This window comes from Sapajus apella, unplaced genomic scaffold, assembly GCF_009761245.1.
Source record: "Sapajus apella isolate SASKATOON/1434 unplaced genomic scaffold, GSC_monkey_1.0 scaffold46, whole genome shotgun sequence".
Taxonomy (NCBI): Eukaryota; Metazoa; Chordata; class Mammalia; order Primates; family Cebidae; genus Sapajus; species Sapajus apella.
Genome location: NW_022436986.1, coordinates 11,466,799 through 11,493,573, shown reverse-complemented (window position 1 = coordinate 11,493,573; position 26,775 = coordinate 11,466,799). Strand labels below are relative to the sequence as shown.

Here is a 26,775-nt window from a genome sequence, read left to right as displayed (position 1 = left end):
AGCAGTAGAGAGAAACAATGTAAATTGATACAATACTGCATCATTCATTCAACAAACATTGACCAGGTACTGTTCTAACACTGGGGATACAGCAGTCAACAGTCCTGACAAAATCCCAGTGCTTATGGAGGGAGAAAGCCAATAAAAATAATAATGATTTCAGGTGATGTTCAGCTTTGAAAAAATACAGCCAAGTACAGAAACAGAAAATGACAGCTAGGGTAGAAGGTGTAGAACTGAGGGAGGAGATCTGGCAGATCTGAGGGTAGAGCCAGAGAGAAAAGGAAGGCCCTGAAAGACGAAGGATCTCGACATGTTTGACAACAGTGAACTTGGCCAGAACATAATAAATGAGAAGGGTGGTAGTGGGGAGATGAAAGGGAGGCAGAGTCAGAGTAAGGTAGAGAAGAAGTCTGGATGTTATATTTATGTGTGATGGAAGCCTCTGGAGCGGAGAGGATGTGGAGTCTGAATTACCTTTTTGATCACTCAGGCTATTGAGTGAAGAAAGGACTGCAGGCGGTTAAGCACAAGACAACTGTGAGCTGGACTAGGGTGGCAGCAACAAAATTGACACGTCAGATATGATATGTAAAGAAAGACTGCAGACAGTCTTAGGAGAAAAATTTTTAGAAAAAGGGACATCACATATGCAACCTCCAATGACGATAAAAAAGTGGAGAGGATGATCATGCACAAAATACGGCTGGGCTCCATGAGAGTAAGAGCTGTCATGCGTTGTGATTATTTCCAAAGTCCAGCACAATGCTTGGAACATCAGCAGGTATCAGGAAAAGATATTTTTTCCAACAAATTTTGACACTTTAATACAGGAAGGCAAGTATAACCTTACAGGTATTACCAAAATTTAGTGGGATGGGATTCAGTATTGGTCTATAAACCTTTAAGCTCTAGTAGGTGAGTAAACTGTTTCAAATAAACAAGCTTACTGAAACATTTACTGAGTGTCATCTGAATGTTACTAGTGAGGCACACTAAGAACAGAGAGCTAAGACCTGCCTCTCCTGCCTACCAAGGAAGAGTTCACACCCTGGTGGTCCAGACAAGTCACATGCCTGAATAAACATCAAGAAGATTTGTACAAAGAAGACTGCGCCAAGAAGACTGCTGGCAGCTGTCAGTAACTTTCAAGCAACAGCAGAGACCCACAGCAATAAAACACAGAGAGAACATGGCAGCATCCCTGGTTTTAAAAGGGGAAAGAAAGTGAACACTACACACTTAGCAACTGAGCATAATGTCAACTCTGAGTAAAACCTAGAACAGAATACCGAAGGGAGAGCTGTGGGCACTTAGACAAAGAGGGAACCAGTTAGAGCCAACACATGCACCTGAGTAAGCCAATCCTGGCTAAAGTCTTGTCCATTTTTGATAGGAGAATGAAGACTGGGAAACACATGACATACCTGAATTTTATTAAAATTTATTAATCCCAACTCTGGTAATATTTCAGGGGATAAGATGGGAGGAAATGGATGAAAGTACAGATCAACTGTACAGGAAACTGCTAGGATGGTCTTGAGAAAAGAGGTGACTAGCTAAAGAGAGTGACTATCTAAAGACAGGACCTGAAAGAAAATGTTTTAAAATGTTTAACAATAAAAATAAAATGGTAATATCAAGGCCAAAAGATACTGTCATTAGGAGTTTCTCAAGGAAACAGGCCAGCCAGACCACCCTACAGTGAACGCCACAATCAGGTGTTCCCTAAATTAATATGAAGACATAATTTGCTTTATGTCTACATGTTAATCAGGTAATAGAAACTTGGGAAAGGAATAGCACATACACTGGATAATAAAAATAATAGTTCATGATAGTCTACAAAGTTGAGCAAAAATCAACAGCTTTAAATTTCTTGGGGAAAATTCCAACTTCATACTTAGGTTTTCAAAATCCTACAAGAAACAACAGCACAAAAGGGAAAGTTGGCTTTAAGGGCTTTGGTGAACAGCAAGGTAATGTTAAGTGAAGTTGCTGAAAAAGCAAATTCAATGTTGCAACATTAAGAACCCAGAAGAAAGAATTACCTGTATGTACTTTAGTGAGCTGCTTTTTGCATACCCTACTTTAAGAAGATCGTTGGTCGGAAACGGTGGCGCACACCTGTAATCCCAGCACTTGGGGAGGCTGAAGCGGCTGGATCATCTGAGGTCAGGAGTTCGAGACCAGACTGACCAACATGATGAAACCCCATTTCTACTAAATACAAAAAAATTATCTGGACGTGGTGGCGCATGCCTGTAATCCCAGCTACTTGGGAGGCTGAGGCAAAGTAATCACTTGAACCCAGGAGGCAAAGGTTGCAGTGAGCAGAGATCACGCCATTGCAGTCCAGCCTGGGCAACAAGGCCGAAACTCTGTCTCAAAAAGAAAAAAAAGAAGATTGTTAAACTAGAACTCAGACCAATGAAAGAGACTTGGATAGTCACTTAAGAGTAAATGCTGACTAACTGAATACATGCACTGAATTCTGCTCCCTTCCAAAACTCCACTGAAATAACAGAGGGATTTAAAACATTTGGAACTAAGAAGCAGGTTGGAGAGAATAAATTGACCTAGTATACTCCAAAAAGCTGAATCCTAAACCAGCAGTTGGAAAAGATAGGGAGCTAATCCACTTACGCCACAAAACTCCCTCGAAACTCAAGAATTCGTGGTTTAAAATATCTTTGGAACTGCAGATGACAATGGGGCTAAAAATGAAGGATTCATTGGGCTGCATGAGAGCATTCAGATCTTCTGTGCAGTTGGACAGCTGCCCCTCTTCTACCCAGAAGAGCTGGACCACACACAGGTACCAAACAGAAAATAAAATGATGAAGTGGAAGTTTACACACTGAATATTGAAGCCAACCCCCACCCAAAACTTCTTTCCCTGCTTGAGTCCCGGGACTCTGGCAGCCAGACTAATATCCTTTCCAGGAGCCCAGAAGAGACTTCTTTGGAGAAATCTGATGAGTACAAGAGAAAAGACCAACCGATACTGACCCTTGGTGCTTCCCAAAGAAAAAGGTAAGCCAGACCACTCCACAGAAAATGCCATAGCTAACAATCCCATGCCCAAATAATACAATGCTTTCAAACAACCTTTTAGGGCCCTGTCCCTAAATATTAATAATAACCACATAGCTAAGGATGAACAAACATTTAAGGAATCTTTTACCATGACAAACAGAAAAAAATAACTTGGAAGAAAAAAAATGATGCAGACAGAAGTGAAATTGAAACACATACAGAGAGATAAGAATGGATGATATAAAAACAAAAAAGAATACTGAAGAGAACAAAGGCACTCCCTAGGAAATTAGAAATCATAGCTGAAATAAAAACACAATAGAAATACTGAAAGGTAAATTAAGGAACTCTATTGCAACATGGAGAAAAGACAAGGAGTTCAAAAATACTTTTAAAAGATAAGAAAATTCAGAAATGGGGAAAAGATGGGGGGAAAAAAAACAAGAAATAATTAAGAAAAAATTTTCCCAACTGCAAACAAGAAATTTCCAGATTGAAAGAGCTCACACTGTATCCAGCATAACAGGCAGAAGGCCCATCACTGAAAAATGTCAGAAGGTGGGTTATGAGGAAGATCCTAAGAGATTTGAGAGAGAGTACGTTTATTTGTTTTTATTTTATTTTTCCCACTTACTGGTATTCAAGAGAGAAAGTTTAATATGAAGAGTCAAGAATCAGAATATCAGACTTCAATCGTGACCCTAGAAGTCAGAAGCCAATAGAACAACTCATTTAAAATTCTGAGGAAAAATAACATGCTGCCAGGTGCGGTGGCTCACACCTGTAATCCCAGCACTTTCAGAGGCTGAGGCAGGTGGATCACCTGAGGTCAGGAGTTCGAGACCAGCCTGGCCAACATGGTGAAATCCTGTCTCTACTGAAAAAAAAAAAAAAAAAAAAAAAAAAAGGAAGAAGAAGAAAGAAAAAGGAAATAAACAAAATTAAATTAAAAATGCAAGGTGTCAAAAACTTCCCTTATGGAGCCTTTCTCAGTAAGCTACTGACGGAGATGTTCTACCTAACCAAGAGAGTAAATCAAGAAAGAAAACACCAGTACAGAAACACTGATGGTGGTGGCAGGGAGAGGGAACTCAAAGAAGGCTTAAATAAATGGAGAACTAAACCACATTCATAGATTGGAAGACTCAGTATTATTTGACAATTAATTCTTTCCTAATGGATCCATAGTTTCAATACAAGCCAAATCAAAATCCCAGCAAAATTTTTTTGTAGATATTGACAAGCTGATTCTAAAATGTATAAGAGAAGGTAAAAGAACTACAATGGTAAAAATAACTTCGAAAAAGAAGGAAAAAGTTAAAGGACTCACATAACCTGATTTCAATATATATTATAAAGCTACAATAATCACGACCATGCAGTATTACCATTAGGACAGACAAACAGATGGATGAAGCAGAACAGAAAGCTCAGAAATAGACCCACACATACATGATTAATAGTTAAGAAAGGTACAAAGGTGATTCAATGGAAAACATACAGTCTTTTTCAATAAATTGCACTAAAATAATTGGATATTCATACACAAAAAAACCCAACTCAACCTATACCTCAAACCTTATATGAAAATTAACAAAATGGATAATAGACCTAAGTGTAAAATGTAAAACTAGAAAATTTTAGAACAAAGGAGAAAATATGTGTGACCTTCGACTAGGCAATGTTCTTAGCTATGATACCAAAAGTATGATTTATAAAAGAAAAATTGATAAAACAGACTTTGTCAAAATTTTAAAAGTATGTTCTTTGAAATACTGAAATAATGAAAAACAAACATACTGACAGAAAGTATTTGCAAGTCTCATATCTGATAAAAGACTTGTATCCAGAGTGTATAAAAGAACTCTCAATTCGACAGTAAGTGATTAAACAACACAATAAGAGATTAAATAAGCAATGAAAGTCAAGAATGGTGGCTAACACTTGAAATCTCAGCACTTTGGGAGGCCAAGAAAGAAGGATCAGCCAGGTGCGGTGGCAGGAAGATCACGAGATCTGGAGTTCAAGACCAGTCTGGCCAACATGGTGAAACCCCGTCTCTATTAAAAATACAAATATTAGCTGGGCTTGGTGGCATGCGCCTGTAGTCCCAGCTACTTGGGAGGCTGAGGCAGAAGAATTGCTTAAGCCTGGGAAGCTTGAGGTCAGCAGTTTGAGACCAGCGTGGGCACATAGTGAGACCCTGTTTCTACATAAAAATTTTAAAAAATAAAAATTAGCCAGGTACAGTGGTACACACCTATAGGCCTAGCTACTTAAGAGGCTGGGGCAGGAAGATTGTTTAAGCCCAGGAGTTTGAGACTGCACCACTGCAATCCAGCCTGAGCAACAGAGCTAGACCATGTCTCTTAACACACACACACACACACACACACACACACACACACACACACAGCAGTAATTTTAAAGATATGACACCAAGAAAGATATACAGATGTTAAAACAAGCATACGAAAAGATGTTCAACATCTCTGATCACTAGGAAAACGCAAATTAAAACTACAGTGGGATATCACTAAATATCTATGCCAACAATTTAGAAAATAAACTGACAGGCCGGGCACGGTGGCTCACGCCTGTAATCCCAGCACTTTGGGAGGCCGAGGCGGGTGGATCATGAGGTCAAGAGATCGAGACCATCCTGGTCAACATGGTGAAACCCCGTCTCTACTAAAAATACAAAAAAATTAGCTGGGCATGGTGGCGCGTGCTTGTAATCCCAGCTACTCAGGAGGCTGACGCAGGAGAATTGCCTGAACCCAGGAGGCGGAGGTTGCGGTGAGCCGAGATCACGCCATTGCACTCCAGCCTGGGTAACAAGAGCGAAACTCCGTCTCAAAAAAAAAAAAAAAAAAAAGAAAGAAAATAAACTGACAATACCAAGTGTTCACAAGGATACAGAACAACTGGAACTCGTCTTATACATTGTTCATGGGAATGCACAATGGTACAGCCCATTTGGAAAACAGTTTGGCAGATTCTTATAAACATTCACTTACCATACAACCCAGTAATTCCACTCCCAGATAGTTACCAAAGATAAATGAAAATGTTCACACTGCATGTTTATAGGAGCTTTGTTAATAATCACCCCAAAGAGGAAACAACCCAGTGTTCTTCAACTGGTGAATAGATAAACTATGATATATTCATATAATGGAATACTACTTAGCAACAAAAACAAACTATTGACGCACGCAATAGCATGGATGCATCCCAAATGTATTACACTGAAGAAAAGAAGCTAAACTCAAAAGGTTACAATACTGTATGATTCCATTTATATGGCATTCTGGAAAAAGCAAAACTAGAAGGATAGATGAATGGCTACCAAGGGTAGAGGAATTATTTGACTACAAAGGGGCAGCTCGAGGGAATTTTTGGAAGTGAGAACTGTTCTGTATCTTGGTACTGGTGGTGGTGGCTCCATAAGGCCATGCATCTGTCAAAGCTCATAGAACTGTACAACAAAAAATGAATTGTACTGTATACATAAAGGAGATTCACACAACTAGGTGAGAGTTTACATGCAATCAGTTATAAGTGTATATTAATAGAAAGCTGGATAGATAGAACAAGACAGTCACAATCTCCAAGAGCGACAAATTATGAAATATTAAATGACTCAGCTGTTAAGAGCAACCACTTAGTCATAAGAGGAAGACTAAACATTAGGCAGCATGCAGTGGCTCATGCCTATAATCCGTACACTTTGGGAGGCCAAAGCAGGAGGATCATTTGAGCCCCAGAGTTCAAGACCATCCTGGGAAATACAGAGAGAACTCATCGCTACAAAATAATTTTTAAAAATCAGCCAGGCGTGGTGGTACGAATTTGTGGTCCCAGGTGTTCAGGAGGCTGAGATGTGAGGATCATTTGACCCTTCAGGAGGTTGAGGTTGTAGTGAGCTATGATCATGCCACTGCACTCCGGCCTGGGTGACAGAGTAGACTCCAAGACTCCATCACACACACAAAAAAAAACAAACAAAAAACTGAACATTGATCCAAACAAAGTTATGATGATATATCTGCAGCAGAAGAATAAGGGTACCCAGAGTAGGTACATGGGGTAGGGCAGAGAATGGTGTTGGGAGACAGCTCAATATTTACCTTCTACATTGGAGTCCAAAATTAATGTCATAAATTGAAAAGTGAGGAGGTACAAGTATAAGCAAGATATAGAGGGGGGAAGCAAAAGAATTAAATACTTAAAAGTGATGCAGCAGAAAATGGGGAGGTGGCTTTTTAAAATAACAAGCCCTGGAAAAGCTTAACTCTTTAAAACATACATGTGGCTGGACATGGTGGCTCATGCCTGTAATCCTGGCACTTTGGGAGTCCAAGGTGGGCAGATCACCTGAGGTCAGGAGTTTGAGACCAGCCTGACCAACATGGTGAAACCCCATCTCTACAAAAAATACAAAATTAGCCAGGCATCGTGGCGCATACCTATAATCCCAGCTACTCAGGAGGTTGACGCAGGAGAATCACTTGAACCCAGGAGGCAGAGGTTGCAGTGAGCCAAAATCGCTCCACTGCACTCCAGCCTGGACAACAAGAACAAAACTTCATTTCAAAACAAAAACAAAAGAAACCAAAACATACATGTGTAACAGATAAAAATAAAAATTAAATAGATTTGATAATGAAAGCACAAAAGGAAAATAAGGAAGGGGTCCAGAACAGTAAAGATTCTGAAGGTCTGACATTTATAAATGGTTGTAAAAACGACCATTGTAAAGTGTTTTAACTTTAACACACACACACACACACACACACACACACACACACACACCCCTTGGCACACATTAAAGGCCAATTTCAGTTTTTTATTCTGTTTGGCTAAAGGGTGCAGAATCAAAACAATAAAGTTACATGGACACAGAGCTCGGCAGTGCAAAAAGCAATTTCTTGTAACTGCCTGAATGTAGAACAAATGTCTCAGGAAGCAGCAAGTTATCTGTTGCTGGAAGTGTTTAAGCAAAGACTGAACAAAATCCATGTAGAGGATGTGATATAAAATTCATGGCTACCTTGGTAGACCTCTTAAGTCCCTGAAGTTGTGCGCTTCTGTAAAGGATTTCATGTGATAATTTCCTTTGAATCAGCAGCATTCTAAAATTGGACTAGAAACACTGGTAGGTGAAGCAGCTCATGCACTCAGTACATTTGTGCAGCTTTTTCCTTTTATCCCATCTCCACCTCCTTTCAGCTTTTGGTTTTTCATTTCAAAAGTCTTAAATATATTTATGTTTGATTAAAAATTACCTAAAACATTTTTGGAAGCAAATGAGATATAAAAGCTTAAAGAACATAAAGAGAAAATGTATGTCTGAATGGGAGAAAGCTGGAAGATAAATGAGAAGGTGGTCTGATGTAGTGGTAGGAAACAAATTGAAAAGTTGGATGTCCATGAATCTATTCTGGACCCTATAGTTCAGTGGCCATGGAACACTAAACAGGTCACTGTACCCAGTTAGGTATGAGACTTTGGGACTATGGCAAGAGCACTTGGGTTTCCTGGCAGGGAAATAGGGCAGAGGTAAATGACTAGGTCATAAACACGTAAGAACAACAAAAGAGCCACCGCAGGTTAGTCAACAACAGAATACTTTTGATATGTTCTACTTTAAAGTTTCTAGAATCTTGCTCTATCAAAAAACAAAACTCATATATTAGCTTAAAAACTGGTCATTTCAACATGAAAATTAAAATATTACACATATTATAAGTACAATCTTTTCTATGGGATTGCCTCAAAAGTCATTATGACTTGCATATAGGCATCTGAATCTTTGTTATTTTCTATTCAAGGACAATATTTTTTTCCACTCTGTATCATAAAACTCTGTCATGCCTACAAACACAGTAACTTTATCCTAAAGTTTACTGAACTTCATCCTTACCAGTTAAGCATAAATGTAAACTAAACTTCAAAAATAACCTCTATGTTTCTTTAGGATACTTTTGTATTTCTAGGTTTTCATTTTGAAAATTAGTTTAAAATCTAGCAAGAAATTATCAGTGCTTTACACCTTGTAAACTATACTAACGTTTAACTATATAAGAAACACACAGCCAGGCACGGTGTTTTCTTTTTTTTTTTTTGAGACGGAGTTTCGCTCTTGTTACCCAGGCTGGAGTGCAATGGCGCGATCTCGGCTCACTGCAACCTCCGCCTCCTGGGTTCAAGCAATTCTCCTGCCTCAGCCTCCTGCGTTGCTGGGATTACAGGCACGCACCACCATGCCCAGCTAATTTTTTGTATTTTTAGTAGAGACGGGGTTTCACCATGTTGACCAGGATGGTCTCAATCTCTTGACCTCGTGATCCACCCGCCTCGGCCTCCCACAGTGCTGGGATTACAGGCTTGAGCCACCGCGCCCAGCCAGGCACGGTGTTTTCTTACAGGCTCACGCCTGTAATCCCAGCACTTTGGGAGGCCAAGGCAGGTGGATAACCTGAGGTCAGGAGTTCGAGACCAGCCTGATCAACATGGTGAAACCCCATCTCTACTAAAAATAATTTTTTAAAAAAATTAGCTAGGCATGGTGGCAGGCACCTGTAGTCCCAGCTATTTGGGAGGCTGCGATAGGAGAATTATTTGAACCTGGGAGGCAGAGGTTACAATGAGCCGAGATCATGCCATTGCACTCTAGCCTGGGTGACAAGGTGAGACTGCCTCTCAAAAAAAGGCAAAAAAAAATCAAGAAACACAGATTCAGCTGTGCTCTGGCACACTGACAAAGCTACACCCCTCTGTAGCATCTCCCTTAACAAACTGTACACTTACAGAGGGAAAAGTCTGATTCTTTGTTGAGCCCAGTATTTAACAGCCTGAGCAGCACACCAGCCCATAAACATTGAACAGAACCAAAGCATGCAGCCAGTTTGGAATTCTCTTTTAATTCTATCGATATTCTTGGTTCTTTTACTTTTACTTTTCAGTATCTTCCCTCTGCCCTGAGTTTCCTCATTGCTGCACTGGGCAGAAGCAGGGGTCTTTCTTGCAGTGCTGCTTGTCACCCTCCTGGTCCCACTCCGAACAAAATTCTCAGGACCGGAGCTCTACCCACTCCTCCCAGGCAGGCACTGAGAAAATGGGCCAGAAGAGCTTTCATTATGCTCTGTGGCCCAGAAACAAGGGGTGTGCTGTGGGGGGAGTAGGGGAACCAGGTGTGGCAGAGGGAAAAGAGGCCCTCATTCTTACATAATAAATCTATTGTCCAGTGCTGATTGCCTGTCTTACTGATGTTTTGATGAGGTCCAGAGGGTTTTAGCTTATGATGTCTTTTTTCCTGATTGGTTAATATTCATGTCTTCGCCAAGACCTCATTATAACATAGCAATACAAGCTAGCAAGGTAGGGTTCAAAAGCACACCAGAATTAAACATTTTGAATGGCAGCTAGTTTAAATTTTCAGGTTCATTCCCATTTTTCTCCATTGACAAGTTATATTTGTTTTAACCATAATCTTGACAAGTATCAGCACCACAAACTAAATGTTTAATCTCTGAGTACTCCATCCCTGTTCCATATGTATTCAGTAAACACTTATTGAGGATCTATTATTTGGTTGGCCCATATAACATCATCCCTGTCCTCAATTCTTTCTCCAACAAAAGATAGCATTCCATCTCTGGATGGCCATTTGGAGTTTAGGTGATAACTGTAACTGCCCCTCTGCTACAGCAGACTTGAAGAAAAGGAGAAAATCCTTCAGTGTAGATGGCCGCTACCCTTCTTGCTGTTAGCCCAGCTGACCCCATAGCAGTTCATATTATTAAGTTTCAAACTCGAAGGATCCTTTAGTCAACCATTTATCCTACCTAATATCCCCTGGAGATCTCAAATCACTAATCTGAGAAACGATGATTCACATGAAAGGATTTTAAGTTATAATATACTTGAGTGATCTGAAATTTGTCTACATTTGCCAGTATTTTATAGAAGAACATGAAGTTTGTGATGCACTCAAACTCAGCTTCAGAGCTGAGTGATTCTTAGTTAAGAGTCATCTGATCCAACAACCCTTTTGCTTCTGGTTTCACTGTAATCACTTATGTTGTCATTTAGGAAAATGAAATTGAGAACCAATATTTCAAGCAGTGTTACTCAAAGTGTGCTCTGCAGGAGAACAGTTCAAGATGTAATGAAAAAAATTCTAAAGGTCAGGTAAGTCCAATAAAGGCCAGTTAAGCAAAGTTAAACTGGTTTCCTGGGAGGCAGGGCAATGACCCTAAATACGTTAATATGCATTATTACTCTTCAAATGGGAGGGCGTTTGGGGGTGGTATGAAGTGAGCAAAAGAACCTCTCAAACTTCTCTGACCTCAGAACCCTTTTCTGGCAGAACACCATGTAGCCCTGATGCTTTGGAAGCACATACTTGGGAGAAATCCTAATTAAGATATTCTTATATAAGAAACATTTGGATCTTTAAAAGGGATGGCGTGTACAGCACCATCTACCTATTATATCTTAGAGCCTGATTTAAGTAGTAGATCCTTCCTCACCCAGAAGGCTCCCAGCTCAACTTGCTTGTTGCAACCTCAAGATTTGTAAGTGTTTCCACTTGGTCTTGGTTTACTTTCTCAGATTACATAAAACTATCAACTTTCAAAACTAGCACCAAACTAGAACTGCTTACCGTTTTAAAATGAAGTGCCTTATTAAAGTATTATTTCCAAACTTTCATAACTGAAATCTGCTTCTATCAGCAGTGTACATTCAAAAATGTTTTTCTTGGTGAAAAGTACAGCTAGTTTCAAAATATATCAAAGTATATTTAAAACTTGATATCTTTAGAATTGTCTTCCAACGCTTGTGGCTTGAGAATTGTCATGAAAATACAAAACCACATGCAAAACAGATTTGGAAAACCTTTGAGGTTTAGCAAGCAAGGAACAAAACTCTCTTAAATATGCTGAGTTTTTAAAGTGAAGTTTATTGTTTTAAAAATTCCAGCTCTTGCCCTGATGGTAGAAATCTCTGCCTTTGTAATTTGATCTTAATGTGAACGCTAATCATTTGTGCTCCAGAGTCAACTTCATTGAGGCCATTTTCTTCACCCTTTCCTCTCTTACTGCTCTCCAGAGCCTTGTTGGTACTCAATATTAATAACACGAGCATCAATTAGATTAACCCTTTCGGAGGCCATGAATCTCCAAAGACTAAACATATAAATATCCATTCCTTATTTAAAACTGCATTCTCAGAAATTGGTAAATTATAGGGAAAAAACACAATTATATTCACAAGTAGTAAACTTGCTGCCATGATAGACTTGTTTAGACAGCTCTTAGATGAAAATATAGAAGGGCCTTAGAGGAAATGCACAGTAGCCACTGGTCCTTACTTAGAGTCTGAAGTTTATAATGACCATTTTCAGACTCGGCTCCAAAGTGTTGTACCCTGGCCTCTGTAGTTAGAGGTGCACTGTTTTTTTTTTTTTTTTTTTTTTTTTTTTAAGATAGGAGTTTCGCTCTTGTCACCCATACTGGAGTCCAATGGTGCGATCTCAGCTCACTGCAACCTCCACCCATGGATTTAAGCAGTTCTCCTGCCTCAGCCTCCCAAGTAGCTGAGATTACAGGCATGCACCACCACACTCGGCTAATTTTGTATTTTTAGTAGAGATAGAGTTTCTCCAGTGTTGGTCAGACTGGTCTCAAACTCCCAACCTCAGGTGATCTGCTCACCTCAGCCTCCCAAAATGCTGGGATTACAGGCATGAGTCACTGAACCCTGGCAGTGCCGGGCCACACATACACATAAATTTGTATATATATAAATTGCTGCCCACTTTCCTCCCCTTCAAATATTAATGCCTTCCCTACATGTAACACCTCTTCATCTCTTCACTCTACTCTGGTCAGGTCTCCTTTCCACACTGACATGCAGTAAGTTGTCTGCTTCCTTGCCTTTGATCAAGCTGTTCCTTTCCACTGGAATGCCCTCTCCTCTCCCTGCTTTATACTAAAATGTCTGCCTTTCATTCTTTCTAAATCCCATTCTTCCAGACCAGATCCTTTGTTGGAGAATCATTTTCAGGAAGCCCATCCCCAACTATTCCTTTCTTTCTTAGTTTCCCCATCCCTGAACTCCTCACCACCCAATTTAGCTTCTCATTATTTCTGTTTGTTTCCCTCTTTGCACTCATTTTCCAGACACAGTTTACAATTTGGGGGCCAGGTGTGGTAGCTCATGCCTTTAATCCCAGCACTTTGGGAGGCCAAAGCAGGCATATCCCTTGAGCCCAGGAGTTTGAGACCGGCCTGGACAACATAGGGAGACCTCATCTGTACAAACAATACAGGCCAGGAGCAGCGGCTCACGCCTGTAATCCCAGCACTTTGGGAGGCCGCAGTGGGCGATCACCTGAGGTCGGGACTTTGAGACCAGCTTGACCAACATGGTGAAACTCCATCTCTACTAAAAATACTAAATTAGCCGGGCATGGTGATGGGCACCTGTAATCCCAGCTACTCAGGGAGGCTGAGGCAGAAGAACTGCTTGAACTCAGGAGGCAGAGGTTGCAGCGAGCTGAGATCATGCCATTGTACTCCAGCTTGGGCAACATGAATGAGACTCTGTCTCAAAAAATAATAAAACAAATAAATACAAAATACAAAAATTAGGTGGGCATGGTAGTGCATGGCTGTAGTCCCAGCTGAGGCAAGAGGATCACTTGAGCCCGGGAGATTGAGGCTGCAGTGAGCTAAGATCCCAACACTACACTCCAGCCTGGGCAACAGAGAGAGACCCTGTCTCAAAGAACAACAACAACAAAAAAGTTTCCAGCCATTTTGTAATCTTAAGAATGAAAGCCATATGCTTACATAATGGAACCAACCAAAAGGAGAGTGGGTCTTTGAAGAACAAGGAGTATCATATCAGCCCTGAAACCACAATTTCTGCACTTACTTTGGCTAAGAAACAAATTTTTATCTGGTTTATCTAGCTACTTTTTCTGTTGTATGCAGCTGGATCTAACTCTTAAATGATACTGTCTCACAATAAAATTACCACAAGAATATTAACCAGGTCAGGTGTGGTGGCTCATGCCTGTAATCCTAGCACTTTGATAGGCCAAGGTGGGCAGATCGCTTGAGCTCAGGAGTTTGAGATCAGCCTGGGTGACATGGCAAAACCCCATCTCTACAAAAAGTACAAAAATTAGCTGGCATGGTGGTAACTGCCTGTGGTCCCAGCTACTCAGGAGGCTGAGGTGGGAGGATTGCTTGAGTATAGATGGTAGAAATTGCAGTGAGCCAAGATCTACCACCATACTCCAGCCAGGGTGATACAGTGAGACCCTGTCTCAAAAATAAAAAACGAGTTTTTGGAAGTCAGGGTACCTTTCCAAAACTCAAACACAAAAAAATTGTTTAAGGGAAGGATTGTTATTAGAACATCAGAGAGATTTGGTTTACATTAAAATTGTAATTTCTGAGATATATTCATGAGTAGTACAGTTTGCTACAAGCTTCTGAAGCAAGTTTTATTATTGTTTATATTTTACAGCTGGTGAAACTCAGGCACCAAAGGTTAAATAATGTAGCCAAAATAGGGGCCAGTCACCGTGGCTCATGCCTGTAATCCCAGCACTTTGGGAGACCGAAGAGGGCAGATCACGAAGTCAGGAGTTCAAGACCAGCCTGACCAACATGGTGAAACACCATTTCTACTAAAAATACGAAAGTTAGCCAGGTGTGGTGGCGCGTGCCTATAGTCCCAGCTACTTGGGAGGCTGAGGCAGAAGAATCGCTTGAACCCAGGAGGCGGAAGTTGCAGGGAGCCAAGATCATGCCACTGCACTCCAGCCTGGGCGACAGAGTAAAACTCTGCCTCAGAAAAAAATAAATTGTAGCCCAAATAACCCAGCTGGTGACAAGGTGGGATTCAAAACCATATAGTCTGGGTATAGAGCCCACCCTGCTGCCAGTACACAATGGTGTTCAGTCCTCTGGATTCTAATAGCCCTTTAGAGAAGAAATAGTGAAAGGACTTCTGAGGAAGGCAAAAGGCCACTCAATGACTAAGGAAGGATCATTTAGTTGGGGATGAGGAAGTATAATAGACTAAATTCAAATGAATTTTATTAAGAAAAGGGAAGAAAGTTTTACAGCAAATATATAATGTTTTAAATTAAACTCTTTTTGCTATTATAAATAGTGCTACAATAGAGAGATTCTTACATATAGCATTACTCTACTTTTGAATTACCAAATAAAGGGTGTCAACTTTTTTATGGCTTTTAATGTATCTCAAGAGGGTCATTCCAATTTATTCAGCAAACCAATAAAGTATATTTGAGTCAAAACCACTTGGGCAATTAATATGATTTTGTTAACCACTACAAAAGTTACAGATGTGAAAGCATGCCGCTATGCTTTAATTTGATTAACAAGATTAAACATATTTACACATTAGTTTCCTCCTGTAAATTATTTATTGCAAGGATGCATTTTATATACTGTGAGAACTCTTTATATTAGAGATATTCTAAATAATGGGACTTTTCAGTTTAATTCTTGTTTACTTAAAAAAAAAACACCTGTAATTAAACAGGTTAAAAAATGAAAGAAAACAGAGGCACTCTCTTTTTCCCTCAAGTATATTCTACTCAGTATTATAGCTCCTTAAGTGTATTAGCTGGAGACAGAAAGAAAAATGAGGAAAATGAAAACTATCAATTTTTTGATACTCAGTTTTAAAACAGAGATAAACACATACAGAAGTGAGACTTCAAAAAAGGTAGAAAAGGAGATTGTGAGCTAGAGAGAGAAGAGGATACACTAACCCCCAAGGTGCTCTGGAGGGACTACGGCTTGCAGGAATACTAACTCACTACTTAACCATTATTCCAACCTCAAATGCTCTTGTTATCTGAAACTGTCCTTAGCTCAGAATGGGAAAGATGCAGTGGGGGTGGGCAAAGGAGAAAGACAGGGGTTTCGGCGATGGCTAGAGCAGCATCACTAGGACAATAAGAAGATAACTGTGTGACTTTCAACTACGAACTGTGAAGCTCATAATGGAGCTATAAGTAAAATGTTAGGAAATACTACAGAAGTCTGATTTAAAGACAGAAGCAAATGGCAAAACCACAGCAGATAGAACTGGCTACCTACCCAGCCACCATGCCCGCTCCTGCTCCCTGTCACTACCTTGCTGGCAAAGTTCTTTTGTTCCGGTGTTGCTCTACCCCTCACTTGACTCAGAGGGAAGTCCTGGTTAGTCTAAGCCAATCGCAGAGTCCTTTGCCTTCTACTTGCTAAAGCTTGTTTAGGCATGAGTGTGCAGCCCTCTCTAATTCCCATGACAGGAAAACCACTGGAGATTGTCAGCTCAGCAAAAGACGGTAAGAAGACCCATAGCCATCATGGGATCTTCAGGGGAGCTAATTAAGAAAAAGCTACCTTCCTTAAAATGACAAAAACGAAAAGGAGAGAACCTAGGTCCTTGCTGACATCATCAAGCCACTGAACTAACCAAACTGGAAGCTATCCTACCACTTGACTTATAGGAGACAGCCAATTTTTGTGAATGTTTTAGCTATTTGGATATAAGTTTTTGTTTTTTGTTTAAGACAGGGTCTTGCTCTGCCACCCAGGCTGGAGTGCAGGCACAATCATAGCTCACTGCAGCCTCAACCTCCCTGGCTCAGGAGATCTTCCTCCCACCTCAGCCTACCAAGTAGGTGAGACCAAAAGCAAACACCACCACACCTGGCTAATTCTTTTTTTTATTTTTTTGTAGAGATGAATTAGAACTCCTGGCTTCAAGTAATCCTCCTGCCTCAGCCTCTCAAAGTGTTGGGATTATATGTGTGAGTCACCGAACCCGGCCTTTTTAATTTCTTATAGCTGTAACAAGTAGTTCATAATGAAAAAGGTTCTAAGATCATAATCATCATTATATTATCACAAATCTACAAAAAAAACCCACAAACTTTAATACCTTCCCTGCTACTTAAATATCTTGAAGCAATCATCTGTTTTTAATTTTTCCATCTTCTTGCTGATTTTTTTACTTTACATAATATAAACATATCCAGAAGTCAAACACTTCTGTTTAAGAATTTTCAGCACTTCTGGCAACTTTAAAAATTAGAATAAAAATTGCTTTTAAGGGTTTTCCTACTAAATAAAAGTCTAAATATCTGGTTGTGGGATATTGTAGAGAGCAACTAAAAGGAATAGTTAATATTTTCACACACACAAAAAAATAAATTCCAGTGGTTTCTATCAACCAAATGTTTGTTAAATGAATCCTATTATACAATATTATCCTATTATACAATTACAAAAGAGTCCCCCAGAGGGAAAAAACTGGCACCCCTTTCTCGAGTATAATAAAATATACTGAACAATGTAAATCCGTTTTTTAAATTGCCAAAAAGATTACTAAATTTGATACAATGCATAAATGCAAAATTGGAACATTACGCTATATTATATTCCAAATAAATGAGAAAACAAAAAGTACCAAAAAGGAAAAAATATTACTGTGTCAAAAACTTTAACCATTTTCACAGAGTGAATTCCCATAGCAGAGATAACAATGTCCAACTCTTTAATGACTTAAATTTTTCACCAGCTCAAATACATTTTCTTTACAATGCTTGCCATAAAGTCTCATCCATTTGTGCTTGCTATAAAAACAGCACTGTAAATCTGACTGGCCCATTACTGGAGTGCACTAGCCTTTTCTCATCCACCTTGACCCAGTAACTCACACCGTTATACTTGCTTTGTATATGACATGTATACCTTCAACAGGCAAGCTGCTTCAGAGAACTGTTGAAAATTCTGTTAAGAATCTTCTAAAGAAGAATTTTTTTTTAATTTTATATTGAATTTTTAAATCCCAGAGTTATAAGGTAGGAGTTCAATCACTTCTATCCATGGTACCAGCTAAGCACCAAGATAGCAATAAACAAAGCAAACATGACCCCTCTCTTCATCAACTCAGCCTAGAGCAAGGGTCAGCAAACATTTTCTGTAAAGGGCCACAGAGTAAATATTTATGCTTGCAGGTCATAAGGCCTTTGTCACAACCACTCAACTCTGCCATGAAAGCAGCTACAGGCAAGTAAATGAATTAGTATGACTGTGTCCCAATAAAACCTTGTGAACACTGAAATTAAAATTTCATAATTTATGAAATAAATTTCTCATGAAATAATATTCTTTTGATTTGTTTCAACCAATTAAAAATGTAAATAGCATTCTTAGCTTGCAAGCCACACAAAAACAGGTAGCAGGTCAGATTTGGTCCATGGGCTGTAGTTTGCCAACTCCTAGTCTAGACATTAATTGTAAAATTATGTATTTACTGCTTTAAGCGCTCACAGGGAAAACACATAAGACCATGAGAGTTTAATGAGGAGACATGGCCTAGTTTGAAGGGATCAGAAAAGGCTTTTCCAAGGAAGTGACTTTTAGGCTGAAACTTAAAGCAACCAGCCAAAAGCCAGGGAGAAAAGCAGAGACTTCTAGACAAGTGAACCACATATACAAAAGCCCTCAAAGAAGAAGGAACACGACCAACTGAAGAATCTGTGAGGCTGGAGTGCAATAAGCAAAGATAAGCACAGCACAAGATGAACCTATAGACAGATGGAGAACAGCTACACAGGGTCTTCTTGTCCAGGGTCAGGGGTTCTGGTCTTTGTCCTAAGAGCAATGGGAAACCATTAAAGGGTTTTAAGTCAGAGAGGAACACAATGGCTTGGGATTTTTCAAAGATCATGAAGATTGTAATATGGAGAAATATCAGAAGGGAGCATGAACTGTTACGAAGAGATCTGTAACCAAGGTACTGGGCTGAAGATGATAGAGGCTTGAACCAGAGTGCTGGCAGTGACGTTGAGAAGGTCAAAGAGGTAAGATGTGGTGACTAGATATAGAAGAGTGAAAGACAGGTTCTATAAAGGACTCAAGTCTCCAGTTTCCACAACCAGGACACTGGTATCATTCAGTGAACCAGAGATCAAGTACTGAAAAAGCTGGGGGTGAGGGGTACAATTTTGAGATCAGATTTACACATGCTGAGTTTGAGTTGCCTGTACAATATTCCAGTGTAAATGCTAATTAATCAGTTGCATGTAAGGATCAGAGACCAGAACAGTAATTTAGTTGGGGAACTGTTAGCATACAGATTGTAACTGAAACCATACAAGGGATGAAATTACCTACAGAAAGGATAAGGAACAGTCGCTTTCAACCTTGGTGACACATGAGGATTACCAGGGGAACTTTTAAAAATTTTGATGCTGGCTACTCTGGTTGCACTGCTATGAGTTAGCCCTGCTCTGCAAGAAGCAGTTATAAAAAAGAAAAAAATATTTTTTTGATGCCCAGCCAGCAGTCCTGAACTAATACATAAGAATCTCTGGGAATAGGACCCAGCCATCAGTGTTTTGTAAACTTCTCCAAGTGATTCTAACGTGCAGCCAAGGCTGAAAGGAGGAGAAAGCCTAAGACATTAAGAATTAATAGCACTATACTACAGAAAGGACGAGAGATTAACAGACTAAGCAGGTTTCTAATCCCAGCTCCCTCATAATATATCTCTCTGACCTCAGACTACTTCATATTCCTAAATTCTAGTTTAGATCAACAGAAAGGTAATAGTAGGTTTATCTCTTATATCCCCTATAGTCCCAAAAATCTGAGGCAAAATTACAAAATTGAAATATTTCATTCTTTCTTTGCAGTCTGAGTAGGGGAAAGGGGAGCACAGAAAAACTATTAACCAATTACTGGGGGTAGAATATATTTTTACAAATAATTTTCCCAGGCCTGCAACATTTTTAAATGATTGCACTGTTACCGCATCAAATAGTATCTGATGGTATAGTATTTGTTAAGCCTGGAAGCATTCTAAGCGGACTAGCTTTGCTGTACCATGCTACTCTCCAGATGGCAACTGCAGGAAGTTCAAAATGGTAGCATGAAATTTAACTTGGAAATTCTTTAATTCAAAATTTTATTAAGTAAACCTTTTTTAAAGATAAAAAAAGTAGACTAGGTGCAGTCACTCGCACCTATAATCCTAGCACTTTGGGAGGCCAAGGTGGGAGGATTGTTTGAGCCCAGGAGTTTGAGACCAGCCTAGGCAACACAGTGGGATCCTGTCTCTATAAAAAATTTAAAACATTAAAAAAATAGCCAGGTGTGGGTTCATGCCTATAGTCCCAGCTACTCAGGAGGCAGAGGTGGGAGGATCACTTGAGCCTGGGAGATTGAAGCTGCAGTGAGCTATGATCACGACACTGCACTCTAGCCTGGGTGACAGATCAAGACCCTGTTTCAGGAAAAAAAAAGAAAAGAAAAGAAAAGAAAAAAAAGAAGTAAGCTGCAATTTAAGATTTGGGAATTGGCTGGGCACAGTGGCTCATGTCTGTAATCCCAGCACTTTGGGAGGCCAAGGAGGGCAGAACACTTAAGGCCAGGAGTTTGAGACCAGCCTGGCCAACGTGGTGAAACTCTGCCTCTACTAAAAATACAAAAAAAAAAAAAAAAAAAAAAAAAGAAAGAAAGAAAAGAAAAGAAATAGCCAATAGCCAGGCATGATGGTACATGCCTATAATCCTAGCTACTTGGGAGGCTAAGGCAGGAGAATCACTTGAGCTCAGGAGGCAGAGGTTGCAGTGAGCCGAGATTATGCCATTGCACTACAGCCTGAGCAACAGAGCGAGACTCCATTTAAAAAAAAAAAAAAAAAGATTTGGGAATTATGCATGTGAACAGAGAGAAGCACAGGACTCAGATTCAGAAGATCTGTGATTAAGTTTAAATCTATCACCTAGTATCTCTGTGTCTTCAGCCAAGTTTCCTAATCCCCAAGTTTCAATTTCTTTAGCTGCAACATGGAAGTAAAATTAACTTCAGAGTTACTATAGGAATTAAAACATGAAAATTGTTGTGGAAAACAGCTATACAAAAAAATATTACCATTTCTTGGCCCAGCATGATAGCTCATGCCTGTAATCCCAGTTGGGAGCCAAAGTAGGTGGATCACGTGAGGTCAGGAGTTCGAGGCAAGCCTGACCAACATGGTAAAAACCCGTCTCTATTAAAAATGCAAAAAAAAAAAAATTAGCTGGGTGTGGTGGTGAGCACCTGTAATCCCAACTACTTGGGAGGCTGAGGCGGGAGAATCACTTGAACCCAGGAAGCAGAGGTTATAGTGAGCCAAAATCACGCCACAGCACTCTGGGCGCTGAGAGTGAAACTCCGTCTTAAAAAATAAAATATCATTTCTACATTATTTTCCAATTTGGACACTAACTTTGATTTACATATTTTGAGGAGTAGATCCTCTATGCTAACAGCACAGTATTCAGAAGATGAAAGAAAAAAAAAGGCTTCATGTCGTGATTTCTGTTCCGGTTAGAGCAAGTTTACTTTGCAGGTCATAATTTAATTGAGCAACTTAGTCTCTGCTGGTAATTCCCACCACACTCTTCAAATTTAATTTTTACCACCTGACTTCAAACTCCACAAAGCTGCTATAGATGACAGCATTATTAAAATTCTGTTAAAGCACAGTTAGCATATGCAAATATTAACCAGCATTTGTAAACCACTTTGGATCGTTTTTATTACTCCCAAAACAGAATATGAGAGCTAGAAAAAGACAGTTACTATACAGCCTTCAATTTGAAGACCATGGGATGAGACAGTGGACAAAAGTCCCCTAAAGCTAGACAGACAAGAGGCAGTTTGTTCAACTCAAAAGATTCTCCTCCATCCCTCTCACAGTTTCTAAGGTTAGAACTGAAGGACATAGAACTTCACAGAACTTGCAAAATCTCCTTGCCTCCAAAGCACTGCTGTGAGAAATAATGATCAAGCCATTAAGGATAAAGGCTTATGGCAATTTGCTAAGTAATCTTTCAAAAGATTCATTCAAACTGGTTTGTCAATGGGAAAGAGCATTTAATAAATCTGAAGATTTACAAGTGAACTTTGAAGTTTAACATTACAAGGATAGAAATTATGTCAGGTTATAACAGAACAAACGAATTATAGGGAGATGGGAACAAATTGTAAGAGTCTTAGGGAGGATTAGTACTGTAAAAAGAAACTCAAGACTATCTTACTTTTATGTTCACCTCAAAAGGCTTTTAGGCAAAGACTATCATGTGTTGGTTTGTATTGAGCAATTACCCATATTAGTAAATAACTTGTAATGGCCACTAATTTTTAAAAAATAATTTTAAAAGTTCTTTAAGAGCCCTGACTCACTACACACTTTTAAGATTATTAGACGTACATAGCTAATACAGAACAAATTATTTTGCCAATAATTTGCTCATCTAGCAATGAAATACTAGTATAGAATGTGACACTTTTCTTTGATCTAAATCCTAAAACAGTATAATTATTTGGATGGAAAATTACGATACCCAGACACTGCCAAGAAAATGAAAATAATACCAGGACAGATTACAAGAGATGAAAGTTTGGAAGACCACAAACTCTTTTATAAGAATCTACAACACAGCAAGAGACTATAAAGGAAAATAAATTATATTTCAAAAGTGAATCCTTGCCACAAAAAGAAAATGCACTTTATTTACATTGATAAAACCTACCAGGGATTTAAAGTTGCCAAAGATACTGCTGAGAAAAGCTAAGCTGAACTGAAGATTACCTCAAAGCACACTGTTTTGATGTGTTGTGTAGGTTATCATCAGAGTTTGCAGAGGAGCTCTTTTAAGATGTTATAGCCACTGCTCCAAACACACACATTAAGCAAGTCATCAGGAGCAAAGGAAAACTTTGCACAGTTCTGCAAGCTGATGGTACCATGAAAAGAATAGGAAGGAATATAGGAAAGGCAAGTAAATTTTAACTTAAACAGTCCAGGTTTGAGTTCAGAAGAGGATGTCTTGGCAGAATTAGTCAACCAGCCCATGGAATTCAAACAGAAGAAGGGTCAGGTCTAGATTCACATTTGATGCCACTTGCCAGCCAGAGGTTCAAATATATGTGTATGTATTCCCTCTGGTGACTACTGCTGAGCAACTATTACACACAAGGTACAGTGACGCACTGCAGTGAATACACAGATAAGGAAAACAAAAACAGTTCCTATGCTCAAGAAGCTCACAATCCAGTAGAAGGGATGAAACAAACATATTCTATGTGAAAATACATTTGAGACCCCTGTCCAGGTGCAGTGGCTCATGTCTGTAATAACAGCACTTTGGGAGGCTGAGGCAGGTGGATCACCTGAGGTCAGGAGTTCGAAACCAGCCTGACCAACATGGCGAAACCCTTTCTCTACTATAAATACAAAATTAGCCAGGTGAGGTGGTGCATGCCTATAATCCCAGCTACTTGGGAGGCTGAGGCAGGAGAATCACTCGAACCCATGAGGCAGAGGTTGCAGTGAGCCGAGATTGCACCATTGCACTCTAGACTGGGCAACAAAAGCAAAACTCTGTCTTAAAAAAAAAAAAAAAAAAGAAGAAGAAGAAAAAGAAAATATATTTGAACATTTGAGATGCCTAAGAGAGGCTGAAGAAGATGTGGAATTGCAACGCTATTTTGCTTCAAAACACATATAGGAACAACAGTGTTCTAAAACTGGTGATGTTCCTGAAAGGAGAGTTAAAATGCCAGCAGATTATTAACATTTCACAAATGAAGAAGGATGCCAAAAATCTCAAATAAGAATAAAAAAAAAAAAGAAAAAAAAGAAAAAGCTCTTTGGCACAAAACCTGCTCCTCAATGCTCCACTGAACACTACAAGTCCCTAAAGCTGAACTTAAAGGCATGTGACAGCTGTTGATTGGTTATAGGAATCCACAGGAAAAAAATGCACCCCTTGGGTGCATGACATGCATCGTATCTGTAGAACATGGTATGTTCTACACTGAGAAGATGTAAAAGAAAAGAAAACGTATACGATAGCATTCTAAAAAGTATGGCTTGGAGCTAGACAAATGCAAGACCCACTACCTGTTTTAAAGCAGAGTTCTAGTGCAGCACCCATCCCTCCCAAATTTAATTGTTCATGCACTGAACAAGCCATCCATAAACTATCAATACTTTTCTGTCTTAAAGGTATTTCACTACCGAAACAGAATGTAAATCAATTGAATTCTAAAAAGAAAGGCAATCTGAAAAACACCTTTTGGCGAAAATTATATTTAAATAAATATTAGATGAACAGCAACCAACTAGAACCCCCACCAATTCCTAACCAGTTGAAAGTTATTTGTAATTCTACACCTTTATATGTTAATATGAAAACTCTGACATACAAAGTGTCTCCTTCCTAACACCTCTACATATAGTTTTTTTTTGCTATTATAACTGAATAATAATGTTTATACCAATAAGCCTGACTATAATACTAGTAGAAAAAAAAAAAAAAAGCAAATGGGTAAGCAAACATTGGGGGACAAAAAAGGACTAGAGGAATAGGATGATAGGATGGATACCTAATAAAACATAAATGTCCCCCATTCATCTGCAATTCTAGTCATTTTCTCTCTAGCAGATCTCAGATTTTCAGAACAAGTATGCAGGTTATTTAAAACTGAGTTATATATAGTCATTTAGCAGCAGCAAAAACACTTCTGGCATTATCACAGATGCTAGATCGCTACAGGAATTTTTTTCCCTCAAACTAGCAATTTTTCTTCACCAGGAACCAACCATCCTTTATTTCTAAAAACAAGAGCCCTTTTCTACCCCTAAAACAAACAAATCACAGACACAGTTAAATTCTACGCTAATGAAACTGTGAGATTACATCCCAGGCGTTGTCAGAGCCTATTTTTCATATACCACCACAAGACAGTTTGATGCAGTATTCCTGATTGCTTTTTATCGTATTTGTAAATACACTCACTAATCCACTAAATTAGGTAATTTACAAACAGGTCCTCTCAGTTATTAGTGGCCAGCAGTCAAGTTCTATTACATTTGATCCTCATACAGTTGTCTAAACATTTCCACCCAGGTTAAGAGCTCGGAACCGAGAGAAAGAGGTTAGCGAAATTTGGATGGGGGCAGGGTAGAAGCTGGGAGAAATCTCTGCATCTCAGCCCTCAGCGACAACATTCAGCCAGTGCCCACAGAAAAACTAAATTCGGAACCTCTTCCTCCTGTTACACTGGCAACAAAGAGGGAGTTTCCGTAACGCTCCCGTCACCCACCAGGTGCCCAATCTCCTTCCCAGCCCAGAGCCGGCGCTCCCGCAGGGGCCTCCAAGTGCGGTGAGGCCGCGGGGCCCGGGTCACGGCACTAAGGGGGGATGGGGTGCGAGCGAGCAAGCGAGGTCTGCAGAGCGGGCCGTGGAAGGGCTCCGGGACCCGCTGAAACACCTGAACCCAACCGGGGGGCGGCGGGCAAGAGAAAAGGGACCGAATATCTAATGAAGCAGAAACTGGAATTCGGTGGGAGAGCTGAAGAGCCCTTGCTGGGGGTACAGCTGCGAGGAGCACAGAAAACAGGCGGCGGATGGCGGGGAGACTCCACGGAGGTGGAAGAGAGGAGCCAGGCCCGGAAGACCAGGGAAGGGGATGCCACCTGGGGCAGAGGAGGCGCCAGTGCAGCCTCTACCTGCCGGCGGGCGGGACGGGCCGCTCAGGTGTGACTGGGAGGGGGCCAAGTGGGGAAGGGGGCCGCTGAGGGCGCACTGGGGGCCGCGCAGAGGCGCCTGCGAGTCCGCAGCCGCGGAGCCAGCGCGCGGGCATCAGCGGGACCCGGGGAAGGGAGAGGCGGAGTGGGGATCTTTGGACTGCACGGTGCGCTCAGGGGAGGATGGGGACAGCGAGAGGCAACCGGGCGGCAGGTGCCCGCTGCGCGACGCGGAGCAAGGGAGGCATCCGGGCGGGCAGCCGGGAGGCGGGAGCCCCTCACCTGCGCGGCGGAGGAGGCGGAGCTGCAGCAGCCCATGGCGGGGCCGAAGGAGCCCGGAGGCGGCGCCGGGCGCGCAGCTACGCCCCGGAGCCCCTCGGCATGCGAGCCGGCGGGCGCCCGGGGAGGGCGCGGCCTGGCCCTGCACGGTTCGGCGGCAGCGGCGGCGGCGGTGGCAGCGGCTGGTACTCAAGGGACGGCGCGGCTCGGGGCAGGCGCCGGCCACATCCCCCGGTGGCGGCGGCGGCGGCGGCGGCGGCGGCGGCGGCGGCTGCGCGGCTCCTGCTCTGCTCCTGCTGCTGCAGCTGCTCCCCAGCGGAAAGGGGCGGGCGGCGGCGGCGGCGGCGCCTCCCTCTGTCCCCCGCCTCCCGCCTCCCGCGCCCAGTCCCTCTCCCGCTCCCTCTCCCGGGCCGCCGCCTCCTCAGCGCCGCGCGCGTCTCCCATCAGACTCCCCGCCCCCAGTGCAGCGCCGCGCGGGCGGCAGGGCGGCGGCAGCCAGAACGAGGCCGGGCCCTTCCGCGCGTGTCAGAGACTGCGCGGCGCCGGGCTCATTTAGCGGTGGCACCGAGGCAGCTCTCTGCCTCGAGGCGAGCGGGCAGCGCGGACTGAGGCAGCCGAAGACCGGGGCCGACTCGCTGCCGAGAAGGGGCCCGGTTGCTTCCAGGCTCCGGAGGCAGGCGGGACTTCAGACCCTTCCCGCTGGGCGCGCAGCTGAGGATCCTGATGGCCTCTTACCGCTCCGTCGCTGTTTTTTTTTTCTCTCTCCAGAGGAAAGCGTACACAAGAAACCTTTCCTGGAGAAGGAATGGGTGATAGAAG

The 26,775-nt window shown here is 41.3% G+C and overlaps 1 protein-coding gene across 3 annotated transcripts in view; it reads right to left on the bottom strand.

Moving 5' to 3' along the window:
- The window catches only part of SLC44A1 (solute carrier family 44 member 1), a 183,396-nt gene extending 157,113 nt beyond the window's left edge, over positions 1 to 26,283 (bottom strand). For 2 of the 3 annotated variants that reach the window (XM_032240247.1, XM_032240246.1), the window contains exon 1: positions 25,960 to 26,276. In XM_032240247.1, the coding sequence (XP_032096138.1) occupies positions 25,960 to 25,995 (36 nt within the window). In that variant the 5' untranslated portion in view covers positions 25,996 to 26,276. Of the gene's footprint in view, positions 1 to 25,959 lie in introns of all 3 variants that reach the window. The other variant, XM_032240248.1, reaches the window with a different exon arrangement.
- Positions 26,284 to 26,775: the final 492 nt, after the last annotated feature.